This window comes from Salvia miltiorrhiza, chromosome 2, assembly GCF_028751815.1.
Source record: "Salvia miltiorrhiza cultivar Shanhuang (shh) chromosome 2, IMPLAD_Smil_shh, whole genome shotgun sequence".
NCBI classification, from domain to species: Eukaryota; Viridiplantae; Streptophyta; class Magnoliopsida; order Lamiales; family Lamiaceae; genus Salvia; species Salvia miltiorrhiza.
The window spans coordinates 1,731,474-1,750,184 of NC_080388.1; the positions used below are offsets into that span (position 1 = coordinate 1,731,474).

General features: G+C 33.5%; 1 protein-coding gene and 1 long non-coding RNA gene across 9 annotated transcripts; both read right to left on the reverse strand.

Moving 5' to 3' along the window:
- Window positions 1-2,046: 2,046 nt before the first annotated feature.
- LOC131012544 (uncharacterized) lies at window positions 2,047-5,026 on the reverse strand. The gene is made up of 3 exons (XR_009097368.1): window positions 4,797-5,026; window positions 2,875-2,941; window positions 2,047-2,272 (listed from the first exon to the last, which is right to left on the reverse strand). It is a non-coding gene; the product is annotated as an uncharacterized LOC131012544 (long non-coding RNA).
- An 8,905-nt stretch (window positions 5,027-13,931) lies between these two features.
- On the reverse strand, window positions 13,932-18,186 carry LOC131012546 (uncharacterized). 8 transcript variants are annotated; one of them, XM_057940532.1, is made up of 10 exons: window positions 17,665-18,186; window positions 16,898-17,000; window positions 16,531-16,607; window positions 16,334-16,402; window positions 15,972-16,104; window positions 15,670-15,724; window positions 15,438-15,544; window positions 14,923-14,970; window positions 14,410-14,504; window positions 13,932-14,340 (listed from the first exon to the last, which is right to left on the reverse strand). In XM_057940532.1, exons 1-10 carry the CDS (start codon window positions 17,713-17,715, stop codon window positions 14,239-14,241), a joined length of 840 nt encoding a protein of 279 aa, XP_057796515.1. In that variant the 5' UTR covers window positions 17,716-18,186; the 3' UTR covers window positions 13,932-14,238. The 8 variants fall into 8 exon arrangements, with proteins under 8 accessions (XP_057796515.1, XP_057796512.1, XP_057796513.1 ...); XM_057940529.1 differs by having other exon boundaries at window positions 16,531-16,640; window positions 17,665-18,181; XM_057940530.1 differs by having other exon boundaries at window positions 15,438-15,558; window positions 15,972-16,087; window positions 16,531-16,640; window positions 17,665-18,180.
- Window positions 18,187-18,711: the final 525 nt, after the last annotated feature.

Sequence of the window (18,711 nt, forward strand, 5' to 3'; positions counted from 1 at the left end):
AATAAGCACTCACGAAATGCTAACAAAAAGACCACTCTGGTCAACCTAATATATCCATCAGTAGAATGCCTCTTTTTAGAGGGCTTACATAAAGGGGTTATTTAAACCCTACGAAAACCATAGTATCTATCGTGATGTCCCTTCTAAACCGACACCATTAATAGTACTATGTCTCGGTCTGGACCTCCTACGGTAATTGCTACCAGTTAACTCATCTAGTTGCTACTTTAGCACACTAGGAACATCCATCTATTTAACATCAGTAGGGTACTAAATTCGCATGCTTATCTATCATCATGTCAAAATCTCAAGTACCAGTATCTCCTAAGTAAGTTATATACATCGCAATGTAATTGCAACTAATCAAAAACGAGGGTGTACCGCGCATACTCTCAAGATCATCCTTAGCTCTAGCCTACATCGACTTCTCTTCTCATCCTCATCAACTCTAGCCCTCCTCGGCTACTTCTCATCCTCATTATCGTTTATCATTTTATCATCTTTGGTAACTGATACTCAAGGATCGACTCGATATCTACTACACTCTTCTAGAGTCCCTGGTAGAAAACAAGCATCCGGTCAGTAGATCCGCATAGAAAATCTGGGTATCTGTAACAAATCCCATCTCCTGTGGGTCCAATGCTCAAGACGACATGTCCCATCATATTGAGTGGCTTTCTTCCTTGCTCAATCCTACCACTCGATTGGTAGCACGGGGACTAGGTGCACGATGCCATCCAGTCTAGTAACAACCATAAGGCTTTCATCCTTTCATAGTCTATGAACATGTGTTTGAAAATCTGCTAGGGTATCTCTGTACCACATACTGTACGCCTCGTCCTCGTAGCCGATCTTTCCTGAGTTCGATCTCACAACAGTCCACTTTCGTGCAGTGCCAACAGTGCTGGCCAACCTATAAGGAGAACTTAAAGGTGACTCTAGGAACTAACTCTACTTGGCTCCAGCAACAGAAATAAACAAAACATAACTTAGCAAAACTCCTATTAAGTAGTACTGTTATCTTAAAATTCAAGCTCAAAACATCTAAATTCTCATCTCGTCCCATCTTTACTTAGTAGGGAATCTCTCTAAACAATGATATTAGATCCCTTAATCTAAATCATCGTGACTCAGTAAGACAACTCAACAATTCTCTCTCAAAGCCATCTCCAAAGACTATGGCTCATGATACCTCCTCAAGTACCATTAAGGTTGCGTGAGCAAAACTCGCGTCACCAAACAACTCAACATATCGTACAATATCTCATTGCAGCATGCTAATAACTCATCATTAATCATGCTATTATACTCAAGCTCATAACTCAAACTCATAACTCAAACCAACAAGTACTTAAAGCAATTGCTAATTCTCTCAAGCTTTAGCTCTAAGTTCTCATTTCATCCTTCTACTTAGTAGAAAATATCTCTTAACAATGACATTAGATTCCTTCATCTAAATCATCGTGACTTATCACAACTGCTCAAACAATTCTCATCACAAAACATCTCAAATACATCACATCATAACTCATAATTATGCATCTTCAATCATATAACATCATATGATATAAACGCTCTCATGATTCATCATGTAACGTCAACATATGCTCTTACAACATAATAACTCATTATTAATCATGTTGTCATCCTCAAACTCAAACTATGCATCTTCAAAGCATAACATCATAACTCATCATATAACCTCAACATCGTGCTCTTCAAAATTTAACGTCAAATAAACTTTGAAATTTTACATACCTCGTTGAGCCTGGTGTGATGGTGCGCTGAGCTCACGGTTGTTAATAACTATTAGTCTAGTGACTCATTCTAGACTAAACTCAAGACTTCTAATTCAGAGCTTTCCTTCGCTCTGATACCACTCTGTCACAGCCCGCCTTAACTAAGGATAGTTAAGCCGAGTGATCTACGACTAGGGATGGGGTTAAAGAATAAGGGGAAGAAAGGGGCGTCATTTGAAACCGTAAATCTTACTCAATTTAAGAAAAATCGTCGTATTTACTCATTAATACTCTTTTGAACAGTCTATGAAAGACAACATAAAACTTAATTAATATCATTAATCAAGTTATACATCATATGAAACCATTCTCTTAAGACTCAAAGTATGACATAACATACTATAACATCAACAACATCTTGCAGCGGAAAGTAGCTAGACATATGTATGAAGACATATTCTAGACAGGTTAACTATTTATTAACAACCCTGGAGACTCCGCTCATTGCAGCACCATCATCACATCAGCTCAACCTGCACATTTAGAAAACATATGCAGGGCTGAGTACAAAAGCACTCAGTGGGCACGTATGCCTAGGTATAAAAATACATGCTTCAAAACTGTAAATTGTCATGCCATCATAATCAGTACAGCAAGGGAGTTTTTCGCTAAAAATGCCCAAGCTTACTAAGTTCATTTGTGATTCTTAAAGTTCGTCTGATCAGACTAAGTTCTTTTGTAATCTATCATATCTGGAACTTTGTGCCGGAGAGGTGGCCACCTCTCACGGTCACTTGACCGGCCAACCCGCTAGATGACTCACGGTCACTGGTGTACACTAGCCCTGGCAGGATAGCTATCAACTGCTCAGGACCCGAATTCGATTTCATCATTGGCAAAGCCAAAGCAGATAGATATCATACTAAAATTGAAACATTTTATGGCAAGACAATACTTGAAATAACTTTAACTCAAAGATTTTGTCATGAAATAACTTGCTTGAATGTAACATTTAAACTCATTTGATATATATGAAACTGAAATTAACAGTTAGATCATCTCATGCATTCATTCGTATAAGAGGCCTACGATACGTAGGGGATCTCTATATACGTATAGTAAAAGTAATGCCCACCTCGTTGTGTCTCTGTATCAATGAGTAACGTCACTCTCTCCCTCAAGTCGTTACTTCCCAAAAGGACCTTCATTGTTATGAAGAATTGGTGAGAAGTTATAAAAGAAACCTCGATTAATAATCTAATCTCTTTTATGAAACATTAGTATCTCTAATGTTCATCTCTCTTGATTGTTAATCAATATAACAATTATTATCTCTCGTCATTACTCATTAATTATAACATCCTTATGTTATAATTAACAGCACTTCAATTAAAAGAAATATTTAACACATCGAAAAGTCCACTTTCTTAGCAGATCTATTCGCTCTCATCTCGTCTAATTAACCAATTAGAAAGTTAAACTTTCCATTAGGCATGTATTTGAGTCACGGGTCAACAAGAATTGACTATGCTCAAATCCTAATTTCACTAAAAATTTCGGCATGACCCATTCATATAAAATGTCAGCCACGAGATTTCATCGCGTGAATCTCACTACGTGAACTCGTCTCTCGACTCAAAACTTAACATCTTGACATCTTTTCAATGCAAACCAAACAATTCAAAATCATCAAAACTCTTTATCAGTAAACTATCATTTATACTCGACACCAATTGTTCGAGTGTCAGATACCAACATTTATGTGCGTTAATCATAACTCTCACAACTCACACCATTTAGTCATATCGTATCATCCATCAAAACAAATATAATCAAATTGTTTTCTAGAAAGTTTTGCTGTTTTTGTGTCATCTTTAAAAATTCATAACAACCAACTCAATCATCATAAACTCTCATACCAATTGATCTCAAAACCTTCATGAAGTGTAGTTCAATCTAAAAATGGTAGTTAACCAAAAAGGTTAAAGGTTTTTGGAGATATTGCTCTTTTAGTGCAGGCTGTCAAAGATTGACAGTTTCTGCCAATTTTGTTTAGGCCATTAGAAACCAAGTCACACCTTAATAAAATTCCATCAAATTTAATCAGCCAAAACTAAAGGTATCCTTGAAGATTTGGTTAAAATTTCACAAGAGAAAACGTTCATATGATCTGCCAAATAAACAATGAAACTCATACACTTTTACTGTTGGAAAAATATGACAGCAGAACAGGGCATTTTTGAAATAATAAACTGCTCTGTTTCAGAGGTCATAAAAATCGAAATCTTATGTTTTTAGAAAAGTATTGAAGTCTAGTTTCGTTTAAAAAAAAAATGGTGATGCAAAATCCTTCATGGATTAATAGATATAAACGTTTTTGTGAAGTCTACCAATAGTTGACAGATTCTGTCAAGGATTTTTCAAAATATCTTTAAAATAGCAAACATCATCCAAAAGACATGAAATTTTGCAGCAACGAAATACACATATCATAGATAAACATACTAAAATTTCAGAGCCATCAAGCAATGAAAACTCATCGAAACATAAGCTTGAAACTGCTGTAAAATTTTGACAGAATTCCAGTTTTAATTTCGTTCAACAATTATCATCCATAAATTGTAAATCAATTAGCATGCTCATGTGATATCGTAGAACACATATACGCAATAATATTCATTATGCAACGTCTCTAACTTCACGAATTTAAATAATCATACTCTAAAAATTTATACAATTTTCGTGCTTGGAAAAATACGAATTTAATATATATCGATTCTAGCATACCCCTAAGCACAAATATCAAGTCAAAACGATCAAACAAAAATCGAAAGACAAGCTAATATGTGAAAAACGGGGCTGCCCTCATGGGTTTCATAGCTACGGTTCGTTCCGTTCTTACTCCCTTCATTAAACATGCTCAACATCTACCCAAGAACAACATACTAAAATTTCACGACGATCCGACGTCGTTTCAAAATAAAGTCGAGAATCGACGTTTTTCGACGTCGACGAAAATCGAAAAGAAAACCATCAAAACGTAGGTAGAGATCTTACCTACTTAGATACGTGATCGAAAAGATGATCGGCGTTCATCTCGGTGCTCAAATCGGAGCTCAAAAGCTTGAGCTCAAGCTAAAAAATGGTATATGCGTGAATGGTGTGTGTGTTTTAGGTGTTAGTGTGTGTGAGTTGTGTGTGGGCTGAAAATCAACGTGAGTTAAGAGTGTTTGACTGAACTTGGGCGGTTGGGGGGTGGTTTTGGTGGGGTAGGGTTAGATATTTAGTCGTTAAATATCTCGTCTCGTCTCGTCTCGTCTCGTTTTAACGACTAACAACCCATACTCTTCGTTACTCGCCCTCTCAACCTCTACTCACTTTCATTACACTCGTAATTCCATATAAATATAGAAAACGCAAGCTCGTTCTCGAAATTCTGATAAACGAGCTCGGTTCGTTTATCGAGAAATCCCGGTTTACTATTCACTCGTCGTCCAAAAATAAAAACTTTCATTATTGGACTCGTATCGAAAAACTAAGAATATTTCTCGACGACGTGCACGTAAGATTTTGAAAGTCGACAAAAAGACGAAATAGCCGTATTTTACTATTCATCGTCAAAAAGTCAAAAATTTCAAAAACGTCTTAACGGACTCAGATTTCACTTCCGAGTTCACCGTTCTCATTCAAATAATTATCTAGAATTATTTGAATACTCAAACTCAAATACGGATATAAAATCCACATCATTCTCACATCATCAAAAGAACATCTCAACATTTTTAAAATATAACAACAAAACTTCATATAACTCTTCATCTCTTTACAAAGTAAATCAAACAAGGGATCTAAACCCTAATTACTCAAACTCAAGAAATTAAACACGTCATCAAAAGCCCGGGTATTACACGTATATGGTGAATAATAATTAAATTTGTGGTACATTTACACTTAAAAAATTATAAGTTAATCAATTTGTTTTTTTTTTTTTTTCCGATGACATTTAGCAAAGATTCAGAAAATTAGGGTACCGTATTTGTGTGTGGTTGTCTCTCATTTTTTTAAATTTTAGGTTAAGCAATATTTGTTATATGTTTTAGTATGAATGAATTTACTTATCATTTATCAATATGAATTATTTATAGTTGTATTATGAATATTAGATAAATTGTTGCGGATCGATGTGTAACTACTGTGTGATGGAATGTGGTTGGTAATTTTCTTTAAGTTGCATTTTAATATTTATATGTGGGATAATAAAATGAATTTTATGAGTATAGTTTATGAATAAAATCATGGTAATCCAACTGCAAAACTAAATAATGTATAAAGTAAATGTCATTGTAATGTTAATCATCATTGCTCTCATCCTCAATGACCTATCCTCAATTGCATGAGTCATGGCGAACAAAAAGTCTCTATGTTGGACTTCATATATAATAATATTCGTACTTACTTGATAAATTTGTTCATATGGTAAGTGCCTAAAAATTCGTAAATATATAATTATAATAGTATGTAATATGGCAATCCACGGCTGGAATCCCATTTTTTGAAGATTTCATTTTTCATTGGAAAACTGAAATTATTCATACGCAATTTTCGATTCAAGTGAACTTACATATTTCGTTCATACCTCAATTGATTAATATTAATTCAAGGATAACGTTCATAGAATAGGTGAAAAAAATCCCATGTCTTGAGGATTTCAGGTTTCATTAAAAAACGTGTAATTGTTCATACACAATTTTAATTCATCTGAACTTATATTTTTTGTTCATACGTAAAGTGTTTCATATTCATGCAATTATAAAAATAAAAATATAGATCATAAAAAACTTTATAAAGGCTGAAAATGTATTCAAGTTCAAAAGCCATTAAAAAAAACCCAAAATCATTAAAACCCAACTGAAAAACTAAAAAATGTAAGAATAAATTGTGGCTATAATATTAATCATCATCGCTATCCTCCTCTACGACCTTTCCACAATTGCGTGAATCATGGCGAACCATAAATTCACATTTCTTGCATCGTCTCTTCGATTTCTTGGCCTTAAGAAGCTCTTTCTCATAAGTAGACTTCAAACACTTCCCACTACCCTTTGTTTTTATAGGATCGGGAGGATGGAACGTTATTTCAGATGGAAGTTTGGATCCACATAAAACATCTGAATCAAACTACAACTTTTCATATCATGAATGAATAAAATTATGGTAATTGCATGAATAAATATTAGTACGTTCGTGAATAAAAAGTTCTATGTGCATGAATCTAAATAGCTAATCTTTGATCTTACTACGTATAGGAATCATCCTTGGAACACGCTGTTATTGAACGAATCAAATAATACATGATTACAAGGTATGATTTTTGATCTATTAATGAATCAAAATATACTCTCGGTATGAATAATTACATGTATAATCATGAAATAAAAACATAGCTTATATAATAAATTAAATAAACAAAACACTTAATAATCGTATTTGGTATTATATTTTGTGAAGCAATAAAACAACCATTGATATTAGTGGAAGGATTTTCAGAGAAGTAAAATAGTATATATAATAGTACAACTACATGTCTTACTTACAGGTATCGAAGTCATCGAAAAAACAAAAATAAAAATCAGTTCTGGGAAAATTCATGAAAACCTGGATTTTCCATATAAACTGGAAGGCTGCTAGCGTGAAGACGATGAAGACTCTCGAATCATTTATCTCTATTAACGGACGTGGGAAAATATGGATGAATGAAAAAGATATGTATTGTAAAGTGTATCAACGTGATCCCTTAAATTATGGGATGCAATTAATTAATGAAAATGTAATGACATTGTTAACCTTGTTTTGCATTTTCGGCTGATTACATTTTAATCCATTCAAACAACATCTGGCCGTCTATTTTAGTGAGATGGAGCGCTGAGATTGTGTCTTATTTTATAGGTTAAGACTAAGTCTTATTTTAGCGCAACCCTATATATATATATATATATATATATATATATATATATATATATAGGGGGCGGTTATTCAATAAACCACTCTTATTTTAAGAATTACGAACCAGCAAAAATGCATGAATTTTATGTATAACACGCATGAATAAACTGTATAAAAGCATGAATTGCGAAAAATAATTTTTTGCTACCTTTGGGATTCGAACTCAGGACCATGAATTTATCCAACAAGGTGATGAATCAACCATAGATCTTGATGATCTAAGGGCTGGAAATGGTTCCTAATTTATATTTTAAGAAGCGTTCTTATTTTAGCCTTCCCCCTATATATATATATATATATATATATATATATATATAGGGGAGGGCTAAAATAAAAACACTGCTTAAAATATAAAATATAAACAATTTTCAGCCCTTAGATCATCAAGATCTACGATTGATTCGTAACCTTGTTGGATGAATTCGTGGTCCTGGGTTCGAATCCCAAAAGTAGCAAAAAATTATTTTTCACAATTCGTAACCATGTTTGATGAATTCATAACTATGTTGGATAAAATTCGTACATTAAAAAATGTTTATATTTATATTTTAAGAAGTGTTTTTACCGTAGCCCTCCCCTATATATATATATAGGGAGCGGTTATTCAATAAACCACTCTTATTTTAAGAATTACGAACCAGCAAAAATGCATGAATTTTATGTATAACACGCATGAATAAACTGTATAAAGGTATGAATTGCAAAAAATAATTTTTTGCTAGCTTTGAGATTCGAACTCAGGACCATGAATTTATCCAACAAGGTGATGAATCAACTGTAGATCTTGATGATCTAAGGGCTGAAAATAGTTCTTAATTTATATTTTAAGAAACGTTCTTATTTTAGCCTTCCCCTATATATATATATATATATATATATATATATAAAGAGAGAGAGAGAGAGAGAGAGAGAGAGAGAGAGAGATGATCAATAAAGGATGCTAAATACTGAGAGAATGTAGAATGAATCTCTAACCGGTCCGAATACGCTAATGATTTTACGGAATATGCCAACAATTCTATTGAACATACATTTCCGTTGGGTTCAAATCCTAGAAGAGGCGTGTTTTATGTGTATATGTCTGTCCATGCGGTCTCTTGACTTATTCGAAAAAGTTATTGACTTATATATATATATATATATATATATATATATTGATAACACTCATGTTTCCATGATTTTAGTGTTCATATGATGTCAATTTTATAGGAAATTGAGTGTTGGATAGTTGTTTTGTGCTTATATTGCTCTATCTTGTGAAATATGATACTTGCTCGAACTTTGATGGAATTTACAGGAATATTGAGTTCGAATTTGGAAAAACTGTCTTAAATATAAGTTGTAGTTCGTCTCGATACGAGTTCGTGAGAGCAAACAGATAGCAAATTACAATTCAGACGAGGGAGATATGATCAAAACAAGAAAGTTGCGCGCAACAGCGAAATCGTGGCGACCGCCGCCTTATGAGCAAATTTTGTGCGTTGGCTGGCAATAGTCGGAAAGACCATCGGAAACTCGGCGACCGCCGGGACGGTCGCCGAAAATGCAGTTTTTTGGCCTGGAGAGCGGCGGTCGCCACTGAGCCCGCCGCGCGTCCGGGAAACCTTATTTTTAGGTGTCCGGGAAACCTTATAATTCAGTTTTTATTATTGCTTTCTTATTTATTATGCTTTTGATTTATTTTCTGATTCTGGCTAGTTCTTTTATCTGAACTTAGGGTTTGTACATAGTTGATTGAATATGTGTTACTCCCTCCGTCCGCCAAAAGTATGGCACAATTACTATATTTGGCGTCCGCAAAAAGTATTCCACTTTCCTTTTTAAGCCATGGTCCCACCATCCACCTTTATATTTTATCCTTACAAACACTCTTTATTTACAAAAAACCCACCCCAAATTTAATCTCAACCACACATCTCAAAAAGTGGTGGGACCCTTTCTCCACTACATCAACATCATCACCAATTTTATTAATCTCCGTGCCCAGCCAAAGTGCCATACTTTTGGCGGACGGAGGGAGTATTTGATTTATTGATATCAATTTTTTCTCCAGCTTGTGATTTATGATTTCTGGTGCTTGATTTCTTGTGAATTACTTGATCAATAATTTACATGTCTAGCTGTTCAGTTTGAGTCTTGAATGTGATAATTGTCCAGCCGATTCAGAAATGCATCATATAGTTTTGCCTTGAGTCTTGAATGTGATAGGTGAGCTATAGAAAGCTATTCTTTGTGTGCCATTTGGAGTTAATTCATTCCTTTGAGTCTTGAATGTGATAATGTGTTTATTACTCCCTCCGTCCCACTTCAAATGTCCCATTTTCTATTTTGGGTTGTCCCACTCCAAATGTCTCATTTCTTTTTTGGCAATACACTCTCTCTCTCTATACCTAATATTTAAATAATTTCCACCAACACACTTTATCTACTTTATACCCACTTTATCTACTTTTTACACATTTCTTAATCTCCGTGCCCAAAAGAAATGAGACATTTGAAGCGGGACGGAGGGAGTAATATACTTCATAGTTGTTCGTTAGAGAAGATTATGAATAGTGTTGTGATATTTCATCAGTGCTGGATTAAAATTGGTAATTGAATCAATAGGTTGAATGCATGTATTTGATTAACAATAGTACATTCCTAGGGTCAAAGTCTTTTATTATTTGAGTTATTCTCCTGTTTTATTTGCTTTGTTTTGATTTTATGTAGAATATGTCTTAATTTGATGTGTAAATGTCTCAATTTTAAAAATTAAAAATTTCTTTTGTATGAGGCACGTGTTATGAAGCTAGTTCCTAAAAGAAGATGGTCCATTAATTTATACAAGTTGAAAATTACCTGCATAACTTCTAGAAAAAATCATGCACAAAAGTGTCCATTAGTTCGACACTGACAGGGTGAGACATCTATATCAAATATTTAACATAAATAAACGAAACATAATATTCTATTAGATTGGATTTATTAAAATAAATTCATCCTATTTTTTTAAAGTTAGATATCCACGCTCACGCTCACGCTCACGCTCACGCTCACGCTCACGCTCACGTATACTGTATGATTAGAATCCTCAATTTATTAATTAAAGATAAATTATCTTATCAATTAAATTAGAATGGGTCTCTTATGAGATTAAATGTACGGAAAAAATGAATCGGATCGAGACTGGGGTGAATCGTGAGTTACTTTTATGTGCGGGCCATAAAAATAATTATTGTTATAAAAAAAGTAATTATTGATATAAAGAAAGACAATGTTTCAAGAGCAATACTTTTTCTTCATGTCGATTATTACTTTTCATCACAATAATAGTTATTTCAAATAATTCAAAATTTTCAACCAGTCCTAACTGGCAGAGCAGCTGAGGATGCAGGCGCAGAGTAGAGGGCGCGCCGACAATATACTTATTTTGGTGAAGTAATTATTATTGTAACAAAAAATAATTTTTTTTGATAAATTACATAAGTAAATAAAGAATTTTTAAAGACCGATGGCAATGTACTTATTATGGTCAAATAATTATTATTGTAATAAAAAGTAATTTTTTATATATTAAATAAATAAATAAATAAATTTTAAAGATCGCTGACGGAGGACTTGAAATCAGGACCTCAAGTCTTGAGCATTAACTTCCTACCACTAGGCCACCACACGTACACATAAAAAATAATTATTGATATAATGAAAGGTAATGTTTCGAAAACATTACATTTCTTTATGTCGATTATTACTTCTTATCACAATAATAATTACTTTAAATTATTCGGCTCAAACCCGTGATCCACGCTCATATTCACCCCAACCCGATTCGTCTTACTTATACATACTGTCTGACTGAAAAAATTGTGGTTAAATTAAGCTTTGCTGTCAAAACATGTTCATCCTAAGTTTCACAAAAGATTTCGAAAACATATTTTCCAATGATACATTTTAACTTATAATTTTAATTTTGTAGATCTAGTTGATGAGTGTCGATCTTGAAATCGAAAACTAAGAGCTCCACCAACTACTAAAAGAGAAAATCCCCATAACTCAAAAGAATATATATTTATAAAATTTATTGAAGTGAATCACATCTATATATGATCTATCACTATTGCACACTGCTCTTGGTTGGTTGTTGGAGATAGAAATTGAAATTTTCTCCATGACTAGGAAATCTGGTTTTAATTTGACTTTTTTTTCCCCAAGTGATCACCCACTTGAAATAGATAAATAAAAATAAAAAAATGATCCACATTTATTATCATTGAAAAAAACGACGTCACATTAAATCACAATTGCAAGTGCAACAACCAACAATCAACTTCCAAACAATAATACTCCTACATAGGAATTGACAAACAATTTGTCAAAAATGATCAATGCTGCAAGAGATTTCCTATATTAAATAAAACAATACTAAATTCGTCCATAAAAAAATAATTCTAAAATAAGACAACACGAATTTTAATAAAAACAGTTGAATGTATTAAAACTAGTAATTGGAGAAATGGTTCCACTTAAAAGATAATGTTAAAAATGATAATTAATTATATTGTGAGTAGAAAAAAGATCCCACCATGTGATATAAAATTTTTGAAAATGAAAATTAACGAATTTTGTTGGACATCTCAAAATGACAAAAAAGACTATTTCTTATAGACGGAAGATGTATTATAATAAGCTAGTGTTTTGTTTAACATGTCATAAGATGAAAAATATATATATAATAGTACGTAAATTACAAAATAAAATATAAAGCACCGAAACACGAAACGCGATAAGAAACATTGAAATCATATGCTTTTAATACTTCTTATATATTTATAATTATTAACAAATTTCTAATTTTTAATTTAGCGACTACTTATTAGATGAGTTCTATATAATAAATAAATAAATTTTGTATTATATACGTCCTCTACACATTCCAAATATATGGAAAAACAGTTGAACAAACTTGAAATAAATATTGAACATAAAAATATGTGTATATATATATATATATATATAATTTTTTCGAATATATTATATTAATTTTAATAGTTGATGCTTTAAGTTTAACAATGGATGCATTGTTCTCACATCCTACGTAAAATGCAATTCTCATTATAACCACACTCTATATATATAGGGAAATGTTCAAATGTGAATTTTTATTTAAAATAAGAACGAATAATCATTTTCAATTTTCGATCATAAAAATTTACAGTGGATGCATCAACTTGATGGATGAATACAACATATGAGTTTGAATTTTGAAGGGAGTGAAAAATCTATTTTTTCTCTATTTATTTTGAGTACAATTAATTTTACGGCGAATACAATACCTTTATATATCAATGCAGTATTCTTAATTCTCACGATTAAATGCGTTTTTTTACTATAACCAACGTTATACTATATATATACACCCAAATAAACAAATAATAATCCTTTCTAAAAAAATAAAAACCACAAAAAAAATTACATATAAAAATAAGACGATGAGAGTTTTAGGGTTTTGGTGCTTTTTTGAAAAATGATTTCGAACCCTTTTTTTTTAAATTCAAATTTTACAAAATATATTAATTTTAGGCCACGATCGAGAATCAGCTCGCCAAATTTCTTTGAAAATAAAAATAAAAAAATAGAGAGCATGAGCATTGTTGCATCCCACTAGAGTATATTCTCAATGCTTTCTTTCCTATCCATTACAAATTTTCTATACCTCATTGCGTGATGATTGCATCAAACCACTCAACATTTTGTGTAGAAACATTTGTATTATTGGATGTATAATCATAATTTATTTTGCTTTATGCCTCACTTGTGGAATAGTGAACTCTCGCATGTCATGCTACAAAGTTGACATATTAAAGTTGTTATTATGGGATATTCTTAATTATAATTTATTTACCAATTAAGTCGAAAAGAGAATGCTCAAAAGTCTAAAATTGCATTATTTAGTGCGTTTGAACCAATATAGCACCTACAACATTTCTTTCTAAATAACTAATTAAGTATCTCATTTCATCAAAAATTATATAAATAAAAAGTAGGTAAATTGATATTTTATCTTTAATCATTAAATGAAAAATCGGACGATTAAGGATTTTGCATTGAAGTGAAAATTATGAAATAATTTCCTATATAATTCCAAATGACACTTATTAGAAAATATGTTTTATTTTCAAATATGACACTTATTCAAAGACGAAGGAATTATTGTACGAGCATGTCCTCTTTTTATGATAAATTTACAACAGAAAGACCGCACCTACAATGATAAAATGTCATGTATTGTACATCGGATACCTCGATCTCATAGATGCTACAACTGATGAATTAAAGATTTACATCCAATATCACATCCGCAGGCATCCACATGATCCGACTCGTCTTGTATCGAGCTTAAGCCCGAAACAGACGGCAAATGCTGCACCGGGTAAACTAATCTGCCCGGTGCATCTCTACATACACCATGAAAACAGAGCAAATAGAAGAAGAATTTATATATATGTATATATAACTACTGAAACAAAAAGTTATAAGCTGGCAAATCCTGTATTCTACGAACATCTTCTAAAGACAATTCTCTCTCCAATTGTGTTCTTGTTACTTGCAGCACTTCCTAAACAAAATAAATGAATAGCAATTAGCAAGGTTACTATCTTGTTAGAGAGAGAGAGAGAGAGAGTACATTGAACTCCATGTATGAAGCATGCATGGCAAGCCATTGAGCGTCCATCATCGTGAAAGCGATACAATAGAGGATGTCGAATGCATCTTCGTCTTCTGCAGAAGCACGATGAACATTTCTCATCAAGTAGAATCGAGCACAAACGCAGAGAAAACAATGCCAAGACTCGAGTGTTTTTAGGGTTAATTGGCTATAACTCCATAGATTATTAGTGAATTTCGGTTTTTCCCATGCTCTATAAATTGGTGAATAATAAATACACGTACTTTGATTATTTTCGAAAATTTTCCAAAATTAAGATTCCACCCGAATCAAAACGGCATCGGAATTTTTAGAAATCATAGCCCCATATCTAAAAATCTTGATGCCAAGTCAGTTTCCATTTCGATTTGACCGAAATCTTAACATTTTGGGAAATTTTGAAAATCATCAAAGGTCGTGTATTCATTCACCAACTTCATAGAATATGAAAAAAAATAGGAATTCACAATTAGCACTTTTTATATATATTACCTCCTAATAATGTGAGAAAGTTAAATCCGGGAAGACATCTGGGCTTTTCTGCAAGAAAAGATGAAGAAAGATGATCTAATTTTTCCACTTTAAACAACAAAAAGAATTTAAACGGATGAGAAACAAATACGAAGTAGTTGAGTGTTCGATATGATTATGATAAATAAAGAAAATCGACTCAAATGTTTCAGCGAATACACATAAAACACTGATCATTTGAGGCAAATATCACTTTGTAGCCCAAAGTATGCACGTTTTTTTCCAAAGAAAGTCTCAAACTTTAGATAATGACATATTAATGTCCAAGTAATTGACTTCTCGTTTTCAAATCCAGGACGATATCAAATTGTACTCGAATGAAAGCTGCAGATTTCCGGTTGCCAACACGACGTTTCAGACCAGAAAAGTGGGCCCATCCTATATTTGAAAAACGAGAAGTCTTGGGATATTTATGAGAAAACGTGCATACTCTGAGTTAAAATGTGATATTTACTACCCCATTGTTCGACACGCACCTGAATGCAAGTCGAGCATCTGAATCAGCATGAATGAAACGTTAATGCCAGCGACAGCAAACGGGTATTCCCATTCCGAACGCTCTCCAGCTTTCTTTAGAAGTAACCTATTAAAAGTAGTCTTCAAATGTTTCGTATTAGTTGGAAACCATGCTGCAAGCGTAATATACCCAAACTACAAAAGTTTTTCGCGGATTAGAAGCTCTTGGAAGCAGCAGCCGACAAAACATACCGGGTAAGTTCGGGCGAAATATAGCAAGTTCTCGAGTGAGAGGAAGCCGCAGCCCCTGAAGCCAATACGAAATATAATGTGAAGAATTGAAATCTAGGGATTGAATTCACTTACAATACACATAAATGTTCGAGTAGATGGGAGGTCTTAAGATGTGGGTGACAAAAATCGAACCAAATACATATGCAAGCAAGCAAGAATACATACATATGCAACGAGACTACTAGTTGATCTGAAAATTCAAGCTGAGAGGGCTTTTGGTGTTTCCATACACGAAGAAGAAGCTAAAGACGGAACTGCACCTGAAATCAGTCGACGGATTTGCTCCCTGCCAGCCCATATCTTTCCACTGCTCGGATACCAGACCTTTAAGCTTAACATCCGGGAAGGCTGCATCCCACAAGGCTTGAAGAGCTTCCTGGCAATGGAGTCAGACTATGAAGTCGTTAAAGATTGGAAAAATGTTACGCAATCGAAATTTCCCCACCTCTGAAAAATATCTACTCGGAGAAAGAATCTTTACATATAGGACATAAGTCGGAGAAGAAAAGACGCACATTAGCTAATTTCACACAGATTAGGTATTTTATGTTTGTTTCATTTTCCCTTTTCTGCATCTTGGTTCATTATCGAGAGAAGAAAGGAAAACGTGCAGAAAGCATACCTGATGTTCGCTCCGCGTCTCATCATAAGGTACTCCTAGACGTTGTTTAAGGCTTTGCAGTCTTTCTTCCTGGCAGAAATCAGAATGTCACCGCCCACAGCGAAGCTATTGTCATTCTACTATTACACACACACACACACACACACACACAGAGTATACATACGAGTAACGAAATTAAGTACAGATAACCTAATCACCTGCATAGGGGTCAAATTGTAGTCGAGAAATTGGGAGCTTCCAAATCTTCTATTGTTGGCGCGGCTAAAGAATCCTCCTACCCATGATCGTGGTCCAACCATAGCATTAGCTACCGTCGAAAGAAGCGGATCAGGAACAAAATAAACAGAATATATAATGTAAAAACGATCGGATAAACTCACTCCCCACTTCCCTCTCCGTTTATTACATGAATATACAAGAAAAAAAGACATAACTACAGACTATTTGGACTGACAATTATGATAACAGTAGCATTCTTTAACTCTGATCGAATTCAGAGAGGGGAGTGGAGGGGAATATTAAGAGATGCAAATTTGGAGTGAAATGAAAACAATCTCTACTCACTAAAGCACTGAGCTAACTGTGATATTACGTGAGCAGAATTATGTGACCATGCTGATTCTTTGTCTCGTTTCTTCCCGTCCCAGTAAAGTTCATCTCCATCAACCTGAACACAGACACCCTTAAGAAAACAAGAAAGATTTAACTGATTCAAAACATTTAAGTTGGAGTTCACCTGGATTTGTAGATATATACAAAGAAACTAGCACAATATATACACATATATAATGGAGAGAGAGAGAGAGAGAGTACTAAATATGAAACACAGAGATTCAACACTGGAAAACAGCATTGAAGCTCAGGAAAACAAAACTACCGAACACTATGATGATCATAAGTTCTGGCCTCGCATATGCAAACAGGGTAGCTTGAAACATAGGTTCGACATTTGAAGTTTGAAAATAGCACTGATTCAACAACTACAAAAGGGGTGGGACTAAAAGCAAAAGACAATATGGGAGCAGGCAATCAATATCAGCGGCTAAAAAAGATATAAAGAAACCAACCGTGCAAATTACACGAACACCAAAGGTTTTGGGATTGTTTGCCATAGAACTCATTCCTAGACAACATAGCATCAACTACTATTGATTAACTTAAGATTATTGTGCTACACTAGAAGAAAATGCATCACATAATCCGAGGTGAGAAACCACAATCCACTATCATTTTTCAGCATAAAGGTTCCGAGTTCTCATCTCCCTCGCCAAATCAACGCTTTCACAGGAACGAAACACGAGCATTAAAAGAACATGGATGCAACAGCTTACTCCTTGGTGAGAGGCACAAGAAGGTATACATTTTCTTCGCCTTAATTTCATCAGAGAAATCGGAAATTTGGGAGATCAGATTCCCACACCCTTTGCCACAAAAAGGGATATGAATAATATGAAAAGCAGTTTGACAATGCAAATTTAATCCAATAATTACTCCAACCCATGCTTGGCTTCTCTAATTCAACCTCTAATCATTCCATAATCCTCTCTCTCGATTAAATACAACAATTTAAAGTCTCCACTCCCTCAAACCAGCCACAAGAACTATAGGAATTAGGAACCCTAAAAGGTTAAAAAAAGGAAAAAAGATTGAATTTTTTTGGGGCTTTTACATGAACAGGGAAGATTAATTGCGCAATCAAAGGAAACTTTTTAGTGGGTTCACTGTATTATGAAAAATCAAATGATGGGTTTCATTCCATCCATTGAGATGTATTCTATGAAACATAAAAGCTCTCAAAAAAGGAAAGAGAAAGGCATGCACATTATGTTACCATCTTTGCATGACAAAAAGAATAAGCACAACAAAATCATTACCACTAAAAAGCCAATTAATTAATGCTAAACAATTTCAAAGGGAAGAAACTTCAGTACCTCGAGTTACCTCATGTGGAAAAACAAATCAAAGATTCTTGATTTTGTGAAATATTTTCTCTGCCTAAAGAGGGAAGCCCAGCTCGGTGAATCCCTGTTTCCTGAATTGGAGGAATCAATTAAATAGAAATGAAGGGTGGAATTTTGCTAAAATGGAGAAGGTGATGATGTTGTTGGTGATGATGATGGCGACAGAGATTTAGAGAAAGAATTGCTCCATTCCTAGTATTTTTCGATTATGTTTGAATGTCTGAATATATGAATATGGGAAACGAGAGAGAAAAGGAAAGGGCAAAAGAATGAAAGAATTGTGTGGAAAAAAATTAATTTTGGACTACGCAGAGTATATTTTTTTTTTCTTTTTTAAATGTTATAGTCGCAAGGTTTTTTTAGAAGAAGAATTTTGATTGAGTATTTTAGATTATAGCTCTAACTTTAATGTTATGG

Coding starts and splice junctions, on each gene's coding strand:
- LOC131012546 (XM_057940527.1), bottom strand. CDS start 17,472: ATGCTATGTTGTCTAGGAATGAGTTCTATGGCAAACAATCCCAAAACC. Junction 16,403..16,530: donor ACAATTTGACCCCTATGCAG/GTGATTAGGTTA, acceptor GATTTCTGCCAG/GAAGAAAGACTGCAAAGCCT. Junction 16,105..16,333: donor AGACGCGGAGCGAACATCAG/GTATGCTTTCTG, acceptor ACGACTTCATAG/TCTGACTCCATTGCCAGGAA.